The 20,949-nt window shown below is 42.0% G+C and overlaps 1 protein-coding gene across 1 annotated transcript; it reads left to right on the top strand.

Moving 5' to 3' along the window:
• Positions 1-1,266: 1,266 nt before the first annotated feature.
• LOC115807398 (complement factor B) lies at positions 1,267-10,872 on the top strand. The gene is made up of 18 exons (XM_030768351.1): positions 1,267-1,374; positions 2,390-2,596; positions 2,789-2,974; positions 3,822-3,995; positions 4,155-4,247; positions 4,487-4,626; positions 4,852-4,999; positions 5,209-5,337; positions 5,650-5,742; positions 6,266-6,403; positions 6,555-6,661; positions 7,052-7,190; positions 7,429-7,567; positions 7,901-7,977; positions 8,276-8,376; positions 9,631-9,760; positions 10,220-10,269; positions 10,438-10,872. The coding sequence occupies exons 1-18, from the start codon at positions 1,329-1,331 to the stop codon at positions 10,612-10,614; spliced, it is 2,274 nt and encodes a 757-aa protein (XP_030624211.1). The 5' UTR covers positions 1,267-1,328; the 3' UTR covers positions 10,615-10,872.
• Positions 10,873-20,949: the final 10,077 nt, after the last annotated feature.

The raw sequence follows: 20,949 nt of genomic DNA, 5'->3' as shown, positions 1-20,949 counted from the left end.
GTTGTTGTTAATGTTATACATTTCTTTGAGACACTGTCCAGTTTCAACTCTTATTATCCTTGGGACTTAAATGGTTTTATGATTTTTGCCCCTGAAGACACAGAGTTGGTCATGCTTTTACTTGGTCTTTGATGAAATGGGGCCAAACAAGATGGATAAGACTTTGGACTGACTGTCTGTTAGTAAGCTCAGCCCTGAGCTCTCTGTAAACAGTGGATAGATGCTGACTTACGGGAAATGATCTGATGTGTTTGTATATGGTGAAAAGGTCAAAGTGCATGTTTATTTGTTTGCTTGATGTGTGTGTGTGTGTGTCTGTCTGTGTGTTTATTTTACTTCAGTGTGCAAAAGAGCTTAAGATAAACTCTTAGGGTTACTCAAAAACAGATAAAAAATGGTCAAAAAGTTCTGTGAATCAGTGTGGTTTCTTTTTGACACTGTCTGAACATGATAAAATATAAATGATAACTTTTGGCTGCCATGCCCAGAGAGGGGCCAGTAATGCCAGGCAGCCCTGTCTGACTGCTATTAGCACACGTTATAGGCCTGACCCACTGCCACCGCAAACACTGTACAACTACTTATCCAGAGTGGTCTGTAAAATTCTAACCAGGTTTGATGTTCATCGTTATTAAAATGAGACGAAACCAAGGTTCCAGATGTGAACTTTTAACACAGGAAAGATTGCTGTCGTGTAAAGGGAAGCTAGCCTGTCAACAGGACGATCTGCATCTCAACAATTAAACTGTATTACAAAAGAGGGTGTGTGTGTTCTGGGGCCATGTCACCAGTGAACCTATTTCATGAATTAAGCATGTAGAAATAAACAGGTCTCATTCTCTAACGTACACTGCTATGTTCTACTGGAAAAACTCAGATCATTAACTTTCATAATTTCTACTTTAAGCATAGCATAAGCTTGGTCACATGTTTAAACAAAGGGCAGACGAATGAACTGAAATGTCAGAAATGACTGAAATGGTTGAGAATGAGTGGGGATACAGAACAGAGACCATGCAAAGACATGATGAGATTACTGACATACATTCTCTTAGTGCTCATTCTTTCTTATCTGATCATTTACTGATCGTTGACATCTAAGACCATTGAAGAGGAGTCAAATAGAATAGACGATTTTTTTAATGGGTCACTGAGGCGGTTATCGACGCCCCCTGTTTTCCCCTCTGTTAAACAGTAGTCAAACGGCCCAAGTCAGGTCCTGCCTCACATCTTCTCCTCCTACATAGAAAACACACTCCTCCTCACATAAAAACACACTCCTCCTCACCTAGAAGTCTAATCTGGAGTTTCATTCACCACAAAGCAGCATGGGGCTTGTTTTTTGCTGGGGTTTATTTGCTTGTCTTGTGGCAGGTAAGTTTGTTACCGAGCTATTTTAAACAAAACTTGCATATAACTAAGAGTCGAGGATTAAAAGAAAGAAAGAAAGAAAGAAAGAAAGAGAAAGGTCTCAAAAAATGTCATAGGTGAAACTGTCTTCTCAGGTTGTTGTGTTTTTTGTTTTTTGTTTGCTTGTTTGTTTGTTTGTTTTTCCAATCTTCTTGTTTCACACATGGTGATCACAGAACTTCCCGGTTCAGGTCGCTGAGGATTGAATTTGCATGTTTGATGATTACTGTACCAGAGTAAAATCAACCAGAGTGATTCCTTAAAGCTCATCTAATGCTTGAAAAAGTCTCTTAAACAGCTATCCTTACACAACAGACATAAAGTAACAGTACACCAGTCATCAGAATGTCAGCTGTACGTATGGAGTCGACGCCATCGCCGACGATGATAAGCGATGTACATTAATTGTGACCTGGAGGCACACGGCAGCAAGCAGTGGAGTTATTATAATGTCAGATTTATGTTAAATTATTGCCGGGAAACCTGTTCCATTTTCCGCCGTTTTACCCTAAGGACAATTGGGGGGGATACCAGCAAAGACTTTTCAAATTCTAAAGGCGAGATTTTTTTTTCTCGTATTTTGCGCTGTTGACAGTTATTTAATGTCTTGACAAAATGATCTTTCAGATTTATCGTTCAGTGTGTGATGAAAAAATACTGATGTCATGCATTAGGGGGAAAAGTCCGCTCTTTATATTCTAAACGGAGGCAAAATTAAATCTATGCCAAAACGGACAAAATGAAGTCAGACTACAAAGGGTTACACATAACCATAACAAAATTATATATAATTTCTATCGGATGGTCTGTTCTTCTTTCTCTCTTTCTGTTATGTTTCTTGTTCCTCTCCAATCTGTGTAATATTTTTTTTTAAATTATGATTATTAGCATAATTTTAAAATATTTTCTCTGTATCTCTGTCGTGCGATTATCCTTTCCCCTCTTCAAACCGTTTTCTATTTCTGCTCCTCTCTCCCAGTGGTCACTCCTTCGGCTACACAGTGTCCGGATAAAGACCTGTCCATCGTTGGGGGGACTTACACTCTGACTCAAAATTTTGATGAGGACAGTGTTCTGCACTACCAGTGTCCAGCAGGTCATTATCCTTATCCTCATAAGAAACGCCAGTGCCGTGATGGGGCATGGGACCCAAAGCCCAGGAGAAGACCTGTACAGGAGTGTCGGGGTAATTCAACAGCCTCAAAAATATATATATGAGTTCCATTTCTTTTCACAACAGTATATACAGTCGTATTATATTATGTTATGTTTTATTATATTGTAATGTCTAATATCTGTATAAGTTTTGAAAAAAACATTAAACCATTTCTATGCCCCCCCCCCCCCCCCCCCCCCCCCCCCTCACCCCACGCCGCAGTGGTTACGTGTCCCAATCCCCTGGTGCTGGAGAATGGTAACGTGTCCCCATATCAGCCGCGGTATTATGTGGGAAATGTCACTGAATACGCGTGTCACTCTGACTACACACTCCGAGGCTCGTCCACTCGACGCTGCAAAGAAAATGGGAAGTGGACTGGTGTGACACCCATCTGTGGTCGTGACAGTAAGTTCTCCCATGCTCTCTCTCACACACACACACACACACACACACACACACACACACACACACACACCACACACGCACACGCCACACACGCACACATACACACACACACACGCACGAAAGCACGCACAAACACACGCACACACATATCTGTGGTCGTGACAGTAAGTTCTCCCATGCTCTCTCTCTGACTGTCACACACACACACGCAGACACACACACGCACGCACACACACACAGACATACACACACACACACACGCACGCACGCACACACATATATCTGTAGCCATGACAGTAAGTTCTCCCATGCTCTCTCTCTGACTGTCACACACACGCACACCACACACACGCACACACACACGCACGCGCGAACGCATGCACGAATGCACGCACACACATATATCTGTAGCCATGACAGTAAGTTCTCCCATGCTCTCTCTCTGACTGTCACACACACACACACACCACACACACACACGCACGCACACCACACACACACGCACACACACACACACACCACACATGCACGCATACACACACGCATGCACGCGCACACACACGTACAAGTAGATCAATATGGAACTTATGCTTGGAATGTTTGGAAAATGACATCTGATTGGTAACCACTCACTAGTCCTGGTATACTAGGTATTAGATGATGTGAGTGGTGTTTTCATGTACCCTGACGGATTAACACACGTTGCCCCTATATGTGGCTTAGTTCATAAAGTTAAATGTATAAATACACTTTTTGTTACTGTAACTCAGTTGTTCACTGAAAAAGCACTGAGCGCAGTGTTTCTGTCAGCTTATTTACATAATGGTCTCTCTGTCTTCCCACCCAGCCGACCATTGTCCAGATCCTGGTATTCCCGCCGGTGCAAGCAGAACCGGGCATATCTTCAACATCGACGACAAAGTCACATACCGCTGTGATAGACCCCTGATTTTGCTAGGTTCCAAACAGCGCGTGTGTACGGAGGGCGGGCAGTGGACCGGGAAGGAGCCGGAATGCTACTGTGAGTCCAGCGAACGCATCTCACCGCCAGTCGCTCTGAGTGCATCTGAGGCAGAACTGCGCTTGCTAAACGCTTACATATACCTACATACATATGATTTTAATTCGAGTTTTAGACACTCTTATGAAAACGTCACGACACATTGTCTTTTCCCCCCAGATGATTACACGTACGACACACCTGAGGAAGTTTCGGAGGCGTTCGGAAACTCGCTTGGGAACAGCCTTGCGGTGTCTGAGTTTGAGGGACTAAGTGAGTTCATTTACAGCTCTTCCAGTGCATTCTCCGGCGCCGCGCGTCCGCCCGCCGTATCACATGCTAATTTATCGTCTTTGTGTGGAATCACAAGTCCCACTGTTCAGACAGCAGAAATAGTCATTATTCTTCCTGTTCCCATTTGTGAAATACAGTCCCACCCAACGCGAGTATTGAGGTGTTGGCTGACTTTTTTTCAAGCTATTGGTAGCACTCTAACACATTTTCCCCTCCAGATCGTACTCAGTTTGGAAGGAAAATCCAACTGAGAAAGGGTGGAAATCTTCACATCTACATCGCTTTGGATGCATCAGATAGTATAGATCCAGACGATTTTGAACAGTCAAAACGAATCGTTAAGAAACTCATTGACAAGGTATGTGTGGATTAATCTGGTCACATTAATTAACGTTGACAGTGGAGTTTTAGTCCTAAATGTGAGAATTTTACATTCTTATTGAAGTTCCTATTGCTAAACGACTAATATTACCAATGCATAAAATCGCAACCAGGATTTTAAGTGAATGCTGTAAGTCTATGATTACCTGGTTTACTGGCTTTGTTTGTTTGTTTGTTTGTTTGTTTGTTTGTGTCTTTACAGATCAGTGTGTATGAGGTCACGCCTAAGTATGAAATTTTTATTTTCGCCACTGAAGTTTTCGAAGTCGTGGACATCGTGGACTTCTACAATAATCCAGATAAAACTCTGGCAGAAATGTTGAAGCAGCTTGATGAGTTTGATTATGATGGTGAGACTTTTTTTTATATATGTAAAGCTTTCAAATCTTAAAGTAACTAATGAATCTCCAATAGTCCTCCACTGGACAGTTCAGAGAGTGTTCTGACGAGCAGCTCCAAGGTTCTCCATCAGCACGTTTGATGACACATGCAGCGTCATAGCACCTGAAACACAACTGTCACACATCTTGACTCGGTTCTGTTTTCACATTTGTGACAGACAAGGGCGATGCATCGGGAACCAATATCGCCAGAGCCTTCTCCACTATTCATGGAAAGATGACTTTCGTAAAGCAAAGAGAGCCTGAGTTTGATGACATCCGCCATGTCATCATTATGTTCACTGACGGTAATCGTGGACTTTTAGAATCATGGGCTTTTATTCATTAAGCTGCAGGTGCAAATATGCTTGTGGCAATCTGAAAGCAGAGGAGATAAATTATATCTATTTATTTATATATTATTATTTTATATAAGCTTGCTAAGTTTACGAGAGTTGACTGTGATGAAGATCTAAGCTGTACTAATCAAACTAGAAATAAGAAACTATAAGAAGCACACTCAGTGCTCTGTCCTGTCCTTTTGTGTCATGAGTGTTTACTGACAATGACCGTGTGTGTGTGTGTGTGTGTGTGTGTGTGTGTGTGATGACTCCGGGCAGGTGTGGCCAACATGGGCGGGAAACCCAGACCAAAGGTGGAGCAGATCAAAGAGCTTATCATGAAAGGCAATCCAGAGCGGGAAGAGTATCTCGGTGAGACGCACGAACTGCCAACTGAATTTCTCTTTTTCTGTGGCAGTGGGAGTGAGAGAGTGATGTTTTTTTCTGTGACAGTGGGAGTGAGTGAGTGAGTGATGTTTTTTTCTGTGGCACTGGGAGTGAGAGAGTGATGTTTTTTCTGTGGCAGTGGGAGTGAGTGAGTGAGTGATGTTTTTTTCTGTGGCAGTGGGAGTGAGAGAGTGATGTTTTTTCTGTGGCAGTGGGAGTGAGTGAGTGATGTTTTTTTCTGTGGCAGTGGGAGTGAGAGAGTGATGTTTTTTTCTGTGGCAGTGGGAGTGAGAGAGTGATGTTTTTTTCTGTGGCAATGGGAGTGAGTAAGTGAGTGATGTTTTTTTCTGTGGCAGTGGGAGTGAGTGAGTGATGCAGGAGGAGTACAGAGAGAGGAAAGACAGATGAACTGGTTCAGAGTCAGAAGGACCTTCAATAAGATTTCTCTGAAATTAGGCAAAATAAAATTTGATCCCTTCTCTCTCTCTCTCTCTCTCTCTCCCTGCAGATTTATATGTGTTTGGAGTTGGTGAAGATGTGCAGCAGGAAGATGTGGATGAATATGTGACCAAACGTCCAAAAGAAAAACATTTCTTCATTCTCAAGGACCTGAAAAACCTGGAGGAGACTTTTGATGAAATGATTGGTTTGTGTTCTACATTCTTCTCTGTGTTCACGCTTGTCTGTGTGTGTGTTTTGTATACTGTAGTCACAGTTCCGAGGAACTCACCTCATTCTACCTGTGGGTCTTACCTGTGTGATCATCGTTAAAAATCAGTGACATTTTCTTTCCTCAGATGAGAGCAGCAGTGTAGATTTATGTGGAACCATCTGGAACTACGACTCCACCAACCCTGAGGAAAAACGTATAAAGCACCCCTGGCTGGCCGAAATTTCTGTGATTGTGAGTGTTTCTGTGAAATTTCTGTGGCTGTGAGTGTTTCTGTGAAATTTCTGTGGCTATGAGTGTTTCTGTGAAATTTCTGTGGCTGTGAGTGTTTCTGTGAAATTTCTGTGACTGTGAGTGTTTCTGTGAAATTTCTGTGGCTATGAGTGTTTCTGTGAAATTTCTGTGGCTGTAAGTATGAGCTGTTCTTGCCACCTGTTTTTATTGATTTTTTGCATCTCAACGCCATCTCAGTGACCAGGTATCCCGTTCTCTGTGTTTCACTTGCAACTTAACACTAAACGAGGATTCTGAACATACTGAACATTCTCAAGTCAGGCAAAATATAATTTTATCCTCTTCTCTCCCGCTCTCTCTCTCTCTCTCTTTCTCTCTCTGCTAATGCAGCGTAGCTTAGGACAACCAATCAGTAACTGTATGGGCTCTCTGGTGACTCCTCGATTTGTGCTGACAGCTGCACACTGCTTCAACTTTCTTGACACACCAGACAAAATTAAAGTTATCATCGAGGATGGCACCAGTAGTAGTAAGTAACTTCTTTCTTTTTTCATTTGTCCCATACAGCATGAGTGACATGATCTTCACGCTGACACCAATGAAAGAGACTTTTTATTGTTTCACTTCATGCTTTTATTTGATACATTTCCATTGAATGTCTCCTCTTCTAGCCCTGAAAAAAACTATGAAAACTATGAAGATAATTTTATAAGATAAAAAAAACAACAAGCTTTACTGAACTTTTTTTTTATGTTTGCTTCTCTCAGGTAAAAATGTAAAAAATTTATTCCTTCATCCAAAATTCAACATCACTGCTAAAAAAGACAAAGGCATCAATGAGACTTACGACTATGATGTAGCCCTCCTAGAACTGGAGAAACACGCCACGATTTCCAGGAGAATAAGGTGAGGACTAAGATCCAGCGGAAGATTTCAGACTCTCTCCATGCTGCAGGTTGTCCTGTCTTATGGAAACATCTTCTGCAGACAGCGGTCTCAGCTTATGACCGCACGTTCTGTCTTATTTTCATCACGATTACAGACATTATTCAGCACATCTGAGACTACTTATAGCTTAACTGAAAAGTCGTTGTTCATGGGAGATTAAAATGGGATACAGGAGTCGTCCTGTTCTCTCTCTTACAGGACACCAAATAAAGGTTGTTAAATAATATACACATAATGCTTATGTTTTCTATGTGTTTTCCTTATGGGGTTTTTTTTTCTCATTTTTTACAGACCCCTCTGCATTCCGTGCACTGAGGAGACCAGCCGTGCTCTGAGGTTGTCAGGCGATGTGACGTGTGAGAAACACAGTGAGTGATGAGTAGGAACCAGAGAGGGAGGGGCAAAGGCCAGGGAGGGAGGGGCAAAGGCCAGGGAGGGAGGGGAAAACTCACACAGACACCAGGTCAACATGGAGTCAAACAGGGGTCAAGAACAGGCAGGCTGAGCGTCCTTGGTTGGGTTGCAACAAGGAAGTTAGGCAGAAAAAAAAAAAAAAAAAGCAAATCAGGAAACTCTGCTGACACTAATACAAAAAACTGCCAATGCACACAATCTCCCTGTCCTGTTTGTACAATGAGCACTGATGTTTGTTTTTTGTTTTTTCAGGAGAAGCATTACTGAGTAAGAAATTGGAGCCCGCTGCTTTCATGACAAAGGATAACGCAGACATAAAGCAGAAGAATGTGACCATCAAGCTCGGAGATGCTGTAAGTATCTGTGCTGTATGAGAGTGATTCATCTCAGAGATACTGTATCTGTGCTGTATGTGAATGATTCATCTCAGAGATACTGTATCTGTGCTGTATGTGAATGATTCATCTCAGAGATACTGTATCTGTGCTATATGAGAATGATTCATCTCAGAGATACTGTATCTGTGCTGTATGAGAATGATTCATCTTAGAGGTGCTGTAAGTATCTGTGCTGTATGAGAATGATTCATCTCAGAGATACTGTATCTGTGCTATATGAGAATGATTCATCTCAGAGATACTGTATCTGTGCTGTATGAGAATGATTCATCTCAGAGATACTGTATCTGTGCTGTATGTGAATGATTCATCTTAGAGGTGCTGTAAGTATCTGTGCTGTATGAGAGTGATTCATCTTAGAGATGCTGTAAGTATCTGTGCTGTATGAGAGTGATTCATCTCAGAGATACTGTATCTGTGCTGTATGTGAATGATTCATCTCAGAGATACTGTATCTGTGCTGTATGTGAATGATTCATCTTAGAGGTGCTGTAAGTATCTGTGCTGTATGAGAGTGATTCATCTTAGAGATGCTGTAAGTATCTGTGCTGTATGAGAGTGATTCATCTCAGAGATACTGTATCTGTGCTGTATGTGAATGATTCATCTCAGAGATACTGTATCTGTGCTGTATGTGAATGATTCATCTCAGAGGTGCTGTAAGTATCTGTGCTGTATGAGAATGATTCATCTTAGAGGTGCTGTAAGTATCTGTGCTGTATGAGAGTGATTCATCTCAGAGATACTGTATCTGTGCTGTATGTGAATGATTCATCTCAGAGATACTGTATCTGTGCTGTATGAGAATGATTCATCTTAGAGGTGCTGTAAGTATCTGTGCTGTATGAGAATGATTCATCTCAGAGATACTGTATCTGTGCTGTATGAGAATGATTCATCTCAGAGATACTGTATCTGTGGTGTATGAGAATGATTCATCTCAGAGATGCTGTATCTGTGCTGTATGTGAATGATTAATCTTAGAGGTGCTGTAAGTATCTGTGCTGTATGTGAATGATTCATCTTAGAGATACTGTATCTTTGCTGTATGAGAGTGATTCATCTTAGAGGTGCTGTATCTGTGCTGTATCTGAATGATTCATCTTAGAGATACTGTATCTGTGCTGTATGTGAATGATTCATCTCAGCGCGGCGAGAGCATTCGTTTGGTTACTTTCTCTGTGGATGGTCTTTTTTTTCCTCTCGTAGAGACCGGCTTGTATTGCAGATGCCAAAAGCGTGATCAAAGGTGTTACAGATAATGAAATTGCCAAAATCACCGAGCAGTTTCTGTGCAGTGGCGGAACTGAGCCAGAAGTGGATGACATTTCTTGCAAGGGTATGTTTGATTTGATCATAATACACAAATGGAGACTGTTGTAAACTGATGAGGGCTGGTTTTGCCTGTCGACTTTTATTGTTTCGGTATCTTCTGACGTCTCTTAAGAACCCGGGGACGTTTTTCGCAGCATGTGTAAAAAAAAACACCAGCATACAGTATATAGCCGATGCCTTTCAGTTCAACACAACCTTTCTGATCAGGAAAATCAGAGCTCTTGAATGACAGAATCAAAACCCTAGAGGCCTGTGGACCTGCACAGTCACTAATCATTTAATACATGTTCACATGTCCAACATGTGTACCAGCCGCTCCCAACACACTGAGAGAATCACATTTAAGGACCAAGTGACTAACACTGTGACAGTCTGAAGGCACTCACCCAGTGATCACTAGCATTTCTGTTTGTGTGTGTGTGTGTGTGTGTGTAAGTTCATTGCTGTTTCTCTGTGTTGGCAGGTGATTCTGGAGGAGCCGTGGTCATGGAAAGACACTCTCGTGTAATCCAGGTGAGTGAATGAGCTAAAACTGGGGGCTTGTGCTCTCACACCGTGATCATGTGTAAAATGTCTCAGTGAAACAGGGAGAGACAGAGCTGAAAATGAGAGGATGTCCCAGAGGATATGCGTTAGCACTCACATGTTTGAACTCTTACATTTGTTCTCCTCTCCACTCAGGTGGGAATCGTTAGCTGGGGCGTGGCAGATCTCTGTAAGGAGAAAGGAGAGAAGCTTCCTCAGTCTGAGGAACACACCCGAGACTTCCACATAGATCTCTTCAAAGTGCAGGACTTTCTGAGGAAACATTTGGGCCAAGCTGATGCTGATTACACTCCTCTAAGTTTTTTGTCTTAGCAGAGAGAGAGAAAGAGATGGAGTGAATTGGTTTAAGTGAATCCTGTCTTCTATATAGTGCACCTGTCTGACATACAAATGTCACCTGCTGTTTGTAACCTGTCCTGCCCTTTTGCTTGCTGCAACACTGAAAAGTCAAACTAGAATCTGTTTTTTTTTTGTTTTGTTTTGTTTTGTTTTTGTTGTTGTTGTTATTTTACCACATCATATTTCTCCTAGCCTTTTCAGAATGTGAAGCAATAAAATATTTTTCATTCACTTTGTCTGTGTCTATTTATACATGAGAGTTAACTTGTTGTTCTGTGATCTCCAGCATAGACACAGCCTTGAATAAAATGTGAATTTCACAGAAACCTTTGGATTATCACAAATAAAAAATTTTCTCTCTCGGTAAGCAGTGGGACAGTTACAGAGATAGAATGTGCCATCTTTAAAGCAGAAGCTTAGTCAATCAGCTAGCTGATAGTTAAATAATGTTATGACTCACCAGCCAATCAGCTTCTCTGATGACCTAGGCTACTGCGCACACACACCTAACATCACACTTCCGATGTCAGTGGAATTCTGAACATGGATGACAGTGAGCATTTGTCAGCTAACTTGACGTTAACTCTGCCTTAGTAACTGGGGCTCTTTTCCTTACCATCTGTGTTACGGGAGCCAGTTAGATGATTACTTTGTGGCCAACCAATGGCTGTCTGCTCGGCGGTGTAGTGGTCAGCACTGTCCTTCTGGGTTTGAGCCCCAGTCCTGGCTCCTCTAATGTGCAGGTACCGCCTCTGTCTGTGTGGAGCTCTGGTTTACATGCACATAAGGCACCAGAAGCGCGCATCACTGCCCCTGGTCTGGGCACCGGGCCAGACCTGGAGTTGGTCCTAATCTGGCAGGGTGAGGTTGTGATGGTGCATTGGTAATCTGCAGTCAAGACCCTGACACAGCAACTAGATTTAGGACTAACTAGACAGGCATTTTGTGAAGATTAACATTGGCCACTATGTTGTGTGGAATTTACACAGCTTTGCACTTTTTGCCCTTGCAGTACATGAAGAGAAAACTGTGCATTGATGTGTTTCCAATGAAAGAAAACTGAAATGAATGTGAGGTGAACTTATGTTTGAGTCTGGTGTACATCCTGGGAACATGACCTAGGCTTTCCACAGCCTGGAGGCACAGTCGTCAGGTTAAAGGCAGTCTAGACGACTCAAACACACATGAGTGTCGCACATTCAAAGAGAGAGTGTGAGTGTTTGTTTGGGATGTTTGTCCTTCTTTACTCTTAATGTCCTGTTGATATGTTTACTCTTAACATCCTGTTGACATGTATGAATGACCTGAATAATCCTTTTTTCTTTCCTCCGCTCTGGTGCACCAGACAAACGAACTTTATGTTCACAGAGTAGCACCATGAGCCTCTAGAGGTGGTCTGCTGATGCCGTTCTCTGTCTTATACAGTAACTATGCACAAATGTTTTTACTTTTTTTTTTTTTTTGGAAAACGTGCCCCTACCCCCAGCGCAAGACAGTGGAGTGTAGCACAGAGTGTCTGGTGTTAGTGTTAGTGTGCACTTTAATTGGGGTGGAGACAGTGCTGCAGGATTCTGTAAAACATAAAGATGTTTTTTCAGCCGCTTAATAAATCAGTGGTTTAAAGCTAAAGTACATGTACATGAACATCCATTCCACAGATAATGTTACCTCAATCACTTCACATTTATTCCACGGATAATGTAACCACCAGTCACTTCACATCCATTCCACGGATAATAGTACCTCAATCACTTCACATCCATTCCATGGATAATGTTACCACAGTCACTTCTAAGGGTGAAGTTGTCTAAAAATTCTCATGTTACGGAGTGTGGTGTTCTCTTAAGGAGTATGAGAGGGCCTCTGTGAGAGGGCCTCTGTGAGAGGGCCTCTGTCAGGGGGCCTGTGTGGTTAAACAGTGGTGAGTTTTAGGGCTGGACTCCATGTCGTCAGTCACTATAATATCAAACAGTCTCTGCTGTGCGTTTGAAACGGTCCTTTAGAGGTATATGATGTTGTTATGATATCACTCCCCACAGGACCAACAGGAAAGCTTGAGATTTGAGAAAATTGTCTAAAGAAATGTACCATTCATGCTCTGTGAATTGCATGAGTACTGCAGTGTGTAAGAGCAAAGAGAGAACTGTATAATTTAACTCAAAGCCTTTGTTTGGCTGTGTTACAGTAAAATGAGTTAGCCCTCAGAATGTCCCCGACAAAGGATGCGCACAGTCAAAAAAAAAAGAAAAGAAAAAAGAAAAAAACTGGGTTGTCATTTCCTCTGCTATTAAGTCATTTAAAGAATGATAATGGAAGGTGTTGACTTTAGCTTTACTTAGTAAGAGATCTACATTTACATTAAAATAGTAAATGTATAATAGTACCAAAGAGGTAGGGTGACACTCAAATACAGATATTAGTCTCTGTATTGGGTTTGAATGGAGGGCTGTTTGTAACATACTTATTGAAAATTAGCACAGTCAATAACTGGGCTAAAATGAGACATCGTAAAGACCTGGCTTTTTAACAGAGCTAGTGGATCAGTGGATGTCAGTCTGCTCCCCAGGGTCCCCATGTCCTACAGTTTCAGTGTCAGTTTCAGTCCAGTAGCAGCTCACCTGACTCCACTGATCTACTCATCACCAAACCCTGACTCTTACTCATTGTCAGATGTCTAATTGCATTGTTCTCCCCGTGTCTCCGTGGCTCTCCTTCGGTTTCCTCCCGCCAAAGAAAGTAAGTCAGGTGAATTGGAGATACTAAATTGGCTCTTGGTATGAATGTGTTTGTCTGTGTGTCTGCCCTGCGATGGTCTGGCAACCTGTCCAGGGCATTTCTCTGCCTTTTGCTCAGTGAATGCTGGAATAATCTCCAGCACCCTGCGATCCTAATTAGGATAAGCGGCTTTGAAAATGAATGAATGAATGTCTCCATCACCCAAAGACGTACATTGGCCCATGATGAAGGCATATAGATGGTACGGCCCATGATGAAGGCATATAGATGGTACGGCCCATGATGAAGGCATATAGATGGTACTGCCCATGACGAAGGCATATTGATGGTACGGCCCATGACGAAGGCATATCGATGGTACTGCCCATGAGAAAGGCATATCGATGGTACTGCCCATGACAAAGGCATATCGATTGTCCATGCGTGGGAGAAGACCCTGCCACCTCAGGGTTTTTACTGTTCTTCGGGTGTGGTATCGTCAGGTGTGACCTGACTATAAAGACTTTTCACTATTTAAAGAAAGAATCCTGTGGTCTGTGGTGATGTTGCTGAAATTGCCTGCACCTCCATGTCTCTCCTCAGTACATGTAAAACTTTGAGGGATACATTTCACGATCTACACGAATGTTTGCAATTTGTACTTTGGTGGCTATTTTTGCTTTGATGTTTCAGCGGGAGAAGTTTCAAATTATGTCATGCTTTAAAAACGTAATTATTCACCATGCTGACTTTCTCAATGAGGAAATTTTTGCTTTATTGCAGAAGTAAACAAATTATCAAGCTCATAAAAATTCAAAGTCAGTCCATTTTGAGCAAAACAAGAAGAAACACACTTGGGCTTCTAAAGAATATGCTAATATGATACTCTTATTCTAGAATATTCATAAATGCAATTATTTATTCAAAAATGAAACACTGAAGTTGAGAAGAGCAGACATGTACATCATTAACATTTTCACATCCTAAATGAACCACCAGACACAACAGACAAGAATAATTCACATTTCACACAGAATAAATAATGAAATCATGAGTAAAAGAGGAATATATATAAATTATATAATATACAAGGGCGAAGCTCCACAGTTTTCTACAGACTGTACCGTGTTCCTGTTTCTACAGACTGTACCGTGTTCCTGTTTCTACAGACTGTACAGTGTTCCTGTTTCTTCAGACTGTACCGTGTTCCTGTTTCTAAAGACTGTACCGTGTTCCTGTTTCTACAGACTGTACAGTGTTCCTGTTTCTTCAGACTGTACAGTGTTCCTGTTTCTACAGACTGTACCGTGTTCCTGTTTCTAAAGACTGTACCGTGTTCCTGTTTCTACAGACTGTACCGTGTTCCTGTTTCTAAAGACTGTACCGTGTTCCTGTTTCTACAGACTGTACAGTGTTCCTGTTTCTACAGACTGTACAGTGTTCCTGTTTCTATAGACTGTACAGTGTTCCTGTTTCTCAGAACAGGAGAGAATGAGAAGGGTGATCAGCTCCGCTCAAAGAACAACCAGAAATATTTCTCAAAACTTTTTATGGCATTGTGTGTAATGTCAGAACAAAACACTTCCATTCACTGTACGTCATGGTGTTCTCTCTGTGACATAATTTTACTACTGTAAATCCTCACTGCTGCTCTGGGGAGTCTAATGTAAATCCTCACTGCTGCTCTGTGGAGTCAAATGTAAATCCTCACTGCTGCTCTGGGGAGTCTAATGTAAATCCTCAGTGTAAATCCTCACTGCTGTTCTGATGAGTCTAATGTAAATCCTCACTGCTGCTCTGTGGAGTCAAATGTAAATCCTCACCGCTGCTCTGGGGAGTCTAATGTAAATCCTCACTGCTGCTCTGTGGAGTCTAATGTAAATTCTCACTGCTGCTCTGATGAGTCAAATGTAAATCCTCACTGCTGCTCTGGGGAGTCAAATGTAAATCCTCACTGCTGCTCTGTGGAGTCTTATGTAAATCCTCACTGCTGCTCTGTGGAGTCTAATGTAAATCCTCACTGTAAATCCTCACTGCTGCTCTGTGGAGTCTAATGTAAATCCTCACTGCTGCTCTGGGGAGTCTAATGTAAATCCTCACTGCTGCTCTGTGGAGTCTACTGTAAATCCTCACTGCTGCTCTGTGGAGTCTAATGTAAATCCTCACTGCTGCTCTGTGGAGTCTAATGTAAATCCTCACTGCTGCTCTGGGGAGTCTAATGTAAATCCTCACTGCTGCTCTGGGGAGTCTAATGTAAATCCTCACTGCTGCTCTGGGGAGTCTAATGTAAACCCTCACCGCTGCTCTGTGGAGTCTAATGTAAATCCTCACTGCTGCTCTGGGGAGTCTAATGTAAATCCTCACTGCTGCTCTGTGGAGTCTAATGTAAACCCTCACTGCTGCTCTGGGGAGTCTATGTAAAAAGGCAGTCACTGATCCAGGAGCCTTGTTAGCACTGCCAGTGATTTTACCGTGAGTTTCACGGCATAGACAGAGCCAGATAACATTATCATAAATGCATCCTTCATTGTACTCACATCCCTGCCTGTTGTATACTGTATGTATATATGCATGTATGTCTCTCTCTCTCTTTCTCTCTCTCTCTCTCTTTTCTTCCAAATGACAAAAAGAGAAACGCCTCTCATCAGAACAGGAAACAAGTCCAAGACACAAGCTCAGTGCAGACATTTCCGTGAGACAACTGCATCGAGATTTAACGTAACATTTAGAGCTGACCCAGTTACTTTGGCACACCAAGAGAACAGGATCAATACCACAGGTCCTCTCAGAGAACAAAGCTGTAAATGCCACCAGTATACTGAAATGGAAGAGAACTTCCCTTACCATCAACAGAGCGTACTGTAGTTGACCTGAAAATACTGTGTGAGATAAATAAACAAACAAACAAATAAATAAATAACCAGTGCCACCACTACACTTCATATAATAAGCATCATGGGAGAAATGACAAATAATCATTCAGAGCTCAAACAAATGATCTCGATTCACTCTCTCACAGTGCCTCCCACGTATTTCTTAAGGTTTGGGTTTAATCATGGGTGGCGCAGTGGGTAGCAGCAAAACGGTCTCGGGTTCAATTCCCGGCCGGACGGCCAGGGTCCTTTCTGTGCGGAGTTTGCATGTTCTCCCCGTGTCTGTGTGGGTTTCCTCCTACAGTCCAAAGACATGCAGGTTAGGTGAATTGGAGGTTTGAATGTGTGTGTGTGTGTCTGCCCTGTGATGGACTGGCGACCTGTCCAGGGTGTTTCCCTGCCTTTCACCCTATGAGTGCTGGGAGTGAGTGGTTTTAATCATCCATAAAAAAAAAAAATTTAAGTGTCAAAACTAAATTGGTGACTTCTCTCTGACACTGAAAAATGTAAAATACTATTGGACTCATGTGAAAAAAAAAGAAGAGAATATTGCCCTGTTTATATAAATGACCTCTGAATTATTCATATTTAGTATCTAATGCAGCATATCTCTTAAAGGATTAGTACAATATGTACCCACTTATCACACTGCAATTCAGGACAACACTTCCTTAGTTACATTCTTATAGGACTTTTCCATATGGATGTATGAATGGACGGTAACAGTTGCACGTGTTAAACGCTGGCACGGTGGGAGAGAAGAAGGGTACAGTAGGCTTGTGAGAAGGCCTATGATGACATGAGTTATTGGGTCTGCTATAGAAACACAAAACAGGGTTTATTCTCAAGACTCCAGGTTTATCTCAGGAGATGTCACAGAGACAGCTGTATCCAAGGGAGGTGAGTGACTCCACAGTCCCTGCACGAAAGTCTTTATTCTGGGAACTGAATGGCTTCAAGGTTAGGAATAGGACACTTAGTGCGTTCACCCTCTCCACCTGATGTGTCAGGTAAATCAAAAGAGGATTTCTGACGCTGGAAACTTCATCTGCCCAAATGGGTGTTCTGTCAGAGGGCTTGTGCACCATCACACGCCCCTCAGGTAAACAGACAGCGGATGGCGGCGGATGACGGATGATAACTGTGAGGATGGAGGAGTCCATCTCTCTTTGGTCCCGTGACGTTCAGCAGACCGACGTGAGCTTGGAGATCATCTTCGCCAGCGCACAGAGAGCTACAGTGACAGGCATACACTCCCAAAGTCTGAGAAGGCCAACACACTGTTTAAATGTCAGCCCAGAGTTGTCTTTTTATCCTTTGTAATAGTCGTGTCAGGCTGAGAACGCTGGCTGTTTTTGAGGTTCGGGCTGAGGAGAGACACAAGGTCCGTGCTGAAGCACTGAGGGTTTCTTTAAACAATTGTTTATTGATGACATGTCATGAGACTACACTGATTAACCTTATATAAACAAATAAACCAATAAATCAGCTGGAACAGTAGAGGACAAATAGTACCTCATGGACTCCTACTTAAAACCCCACAGTCAGCTGCTGAAATGTGACTTAATGAGAAATTTAGGATGCTCAGACTTCAAGTATAATATCCAGGACAATCTAAACATTAATCCAGATTTATATATTGATTTTCACCGTGTTTCCAGACAATCTGTGGTGCGACTGTACAGTCAGTTGTACGACTGAAGCACTGAGTTTTACGAAGGCTACAGTGATGTACTTACGTTTCCAATAATACAAAATTAAATTTTCTCTTCCCTCTTTATACAGCTGTGCTCACAATTTCCAAAATCTTATTTTAACATCAGGAAGAAAAAAAATGCACTAAATATTTGCTAACCCGCGTATAGCAAGACATAAGTGGATGCTCTTTGCACTGACTTTATATTACTCAGGAATGTGAAACGGAAGAAGAAGAACTGACGAGTGAGTGAAAAAGGGGTGAAGTGGCTCGCTCAGGACTGAAGCCAGTTTTGCCGGTCACTTCTCCCTCCGGCAGTTACAGGGGAAAAATCATGTTATGTTTGGTGCACGATCCGTTAAGACAATACAGTATATTATCAAGTAAAAATCATTATCGAACGTTTATTCTAACAACACAGCAGATATAATTCCTGTTTCTAACTTATTAATTATTGAAACGTGTTAATTATTAATCAATGTATTGATCAACTCCAAATGAAAAGGACTACGTGCCTTGCAGATAATCAAGACATAGGCCTACTGTGGCGAAGAAAGACAATGTTTTGATCAGTGATTACAGTGATTACAGCCTCAGTCTGATACAATGCAGAGTTATGTGTCAAGATTGGATTATGTCTCAGATATTACACTTTTTGGTTTTTACCGTCGCGGTTTGAGTCATTCTCAGTCACGTCTACGCTAACTTTCACAGATGTAACTTTAGTGTTTTGTCATTTACGATTAACTGTGAACAACCTGGGAGTTACAGGAACGCGTATGTAACACCAGCAAAGATGTGAAAATTAGCTGCGCCATACTACCTGTCTGAAACTAAAAAGTGCTCACGGTTGTGCCCAAAGCTCTCCTGTTTGCACTCTAACTCACCTGTCCACACTGATGACACAGAGTGTCATTATCGATGCCGTACAGCGCATGACATCCATTCCAATAAAGATGTTGCAAAACACTTCCCCAAAAAGCCAAATGCCCCTAGTTAAATCAGTGACAATCACGAAAGGCATGACTACTTGTGCAACAGAAAGGTCAGCGACTGCCAAGGACACGAGAAGATAGTTCGAGGGCTGTCGGAGTTTCTTCACAACCTAAATAGCTATGACCGTTAAAGCACTGCCCACTACAGTGACCGCAGTAACTACACTTAAGAGCAATCCAATAAAAATTGTCTTCGTTGCGTCCAAAACCAACGCGTGTTCTCCACACGTCATATTAATGTTGTGATCCACTGTAGTTTTCGGTAAAGTTGTAAAGTTCCAGACTGCATTGTTCCATTAATGAAACAGACATAATTCCCCTGTAGAAGTCCAGCGGTACTGATCTGTGACTTATTTAGATTAAAAGATCAATCAAGTCCGATTATGTAAAATATTGTTGCCAGTTCTCAGTGTCATGCACAGCGTGAGATTCAGCCCTCTCACTGCGTGCGTGGGTAATGATCGCCGATGCACTCAAGGCTTACACATCCCATACCGTGGTCTGGTGCTCACAACAGAGACTGAGTATGCAGGACAGAACTACACAGAACTATAACGTGATCTCTACGGGTTTTGGCTCCCTTGACTGGAATATCAAATGGAGACAACTTAAAACATCCACTGGCGAAGGAGGCTACCATCAATTTTTGAGCCTGAAACCCCAAGAAACGTGGGAAGTTGAAATAATTGATCTCAGTCCACATATTGGACATTTTTTCTCTGGTTTAGAAAAGTCACTAATTATGTTTAAGAAAAGTTCAGCAAGTACTGATTAACTTTAAATATACTCAGAGCAGATCCCATGAAGACATGTTTAGTTGGCGTTCGTCTTGCGTGGAGACAGATAACTGTTTAACCGTTGCATGTTTGCCGACATGGCTGAGTCGGTTTGTCTCTACCGACTCAGCCATAGCACTTACCGCACAAGGCAGTAGCTAACGTTGGTAAATCAAAGAAAGATAGTAATTCTATTACAAGTGCGCCACCGTGTGGTTCTTTATATGCCCCCCCCCCCCCCCCCCCCCCCCCCCCCCATTTTCTTATTCAGCAAATCACAGGCAACTCATAACTTCTCTACTTTCATTTCAGAAACTAGTGGAGCAATTTATTTTGTGATTTCCTGAAAGCTTGGAACTCCAGCATCTTATTCATTTAAAAATTATTACACTGTGTCACAGTTTTATCAAAGAACAGTAATTGCATGCAGCGTTTCTCTCAGGAAATTTTGACAAATATTTTGCTCTGCTACCATATCTTAAATTAACGGCATGAATCTGCGTTATGTTTTAACGATGTCTTTAAAATGTGTCAGCTAGGCCTATATCAGTTATCTGCAAAAACTTGTCAAATATCACTTTGTACGGACCTAAATTCAAAGTACAGCAAAGTACAGCATAGAACGCGTCGAGTTTAAACGCTGTTTTTATAATCACCACGACTTTGTGGAGCAAGTGTGATTTAGTTTACAGTACACCAGCCCTCAACTGAAATTCATCAAGGTCGAATTAGGAAATACTGCAGTCAGCAATGAAACTTCAGTTCTGTTGATTTATTTTGTTCTATTTTTCTGACCAAGGGATGGCGTCGTTGGATAACTGTTTGGAGGATTTATTAAACATTACACCGTTTTCTCGTTCCAGTGATGAAAGAGCAGAAGATATCAGAAATGAGCCCAGTCACGTAACATCTTTTGTTTTGGTCCGTGCAGAGAGTGTTTTTATGCATAAAATGCGTTTGTGATATTTGTTAATTTATTTGTGTGCGCAGGGCAACTACATTACCCATAGATCTGTGCGCGCCAAACAGACCGCCATATCATAGGAAATCCTCTTGTGCGGGATTAGAATTTAATCCGAGTGAAGGGGGAGAGAGTTGGGACTGTACAACGGATCACGACTAAGAAAAAAGAAAAGGGAAAAACAAAGCTAAGAGGCCGAGAATTTAAGAACCAAATTTTTGTATAGCAGATAGAGGGACGCTTGCTATTTTGGGGCAATAGCAATAGCGTAACAGGAGGTTTTAAATACTTA

Source organism: Chanos chanos, chromosome 3 (genome assembly GCF_902362185.1).
Source record: "Chanos chanos chromosome 3, fChaCha1.1, whole genome shotgun sequence".
Taxonomy (NCBI): Eukaryota; Metazoa; Chordata; class Actinopteri; order Gonorynchiformes; family Chanidae; genus Chanos; species Chanos chanos.
The sequence above is the reverse complement of the archived record's forward strand: the minus strand, read 5'-3'. Positions and strand labels throughout refer to the sequence as shown.

Coding starts and splice junctions, on each gene's coding strand:
- LOC115807398 (XM_030768351.1), top strand. CDS start 1,329: ATGGGGCTTGTTTTTTGCTGGGGTTTATTTGCTTGTCTTGTGGCAG. Junction 5,743..6,265: donor AGAGCGGGAAGAGTATCTCG/GTGAGACGCACG, acceptor CTCTCCCTGCAG/ATTTATATGTGTTTGGAGTT. Junction 7,978..8,275: donor TGTGACGTGTGAGAAACACA/GTGAGTGATGAG, acceptor TTGTTTTTTCAG/GAGAAGCATTACTGAGTAAG.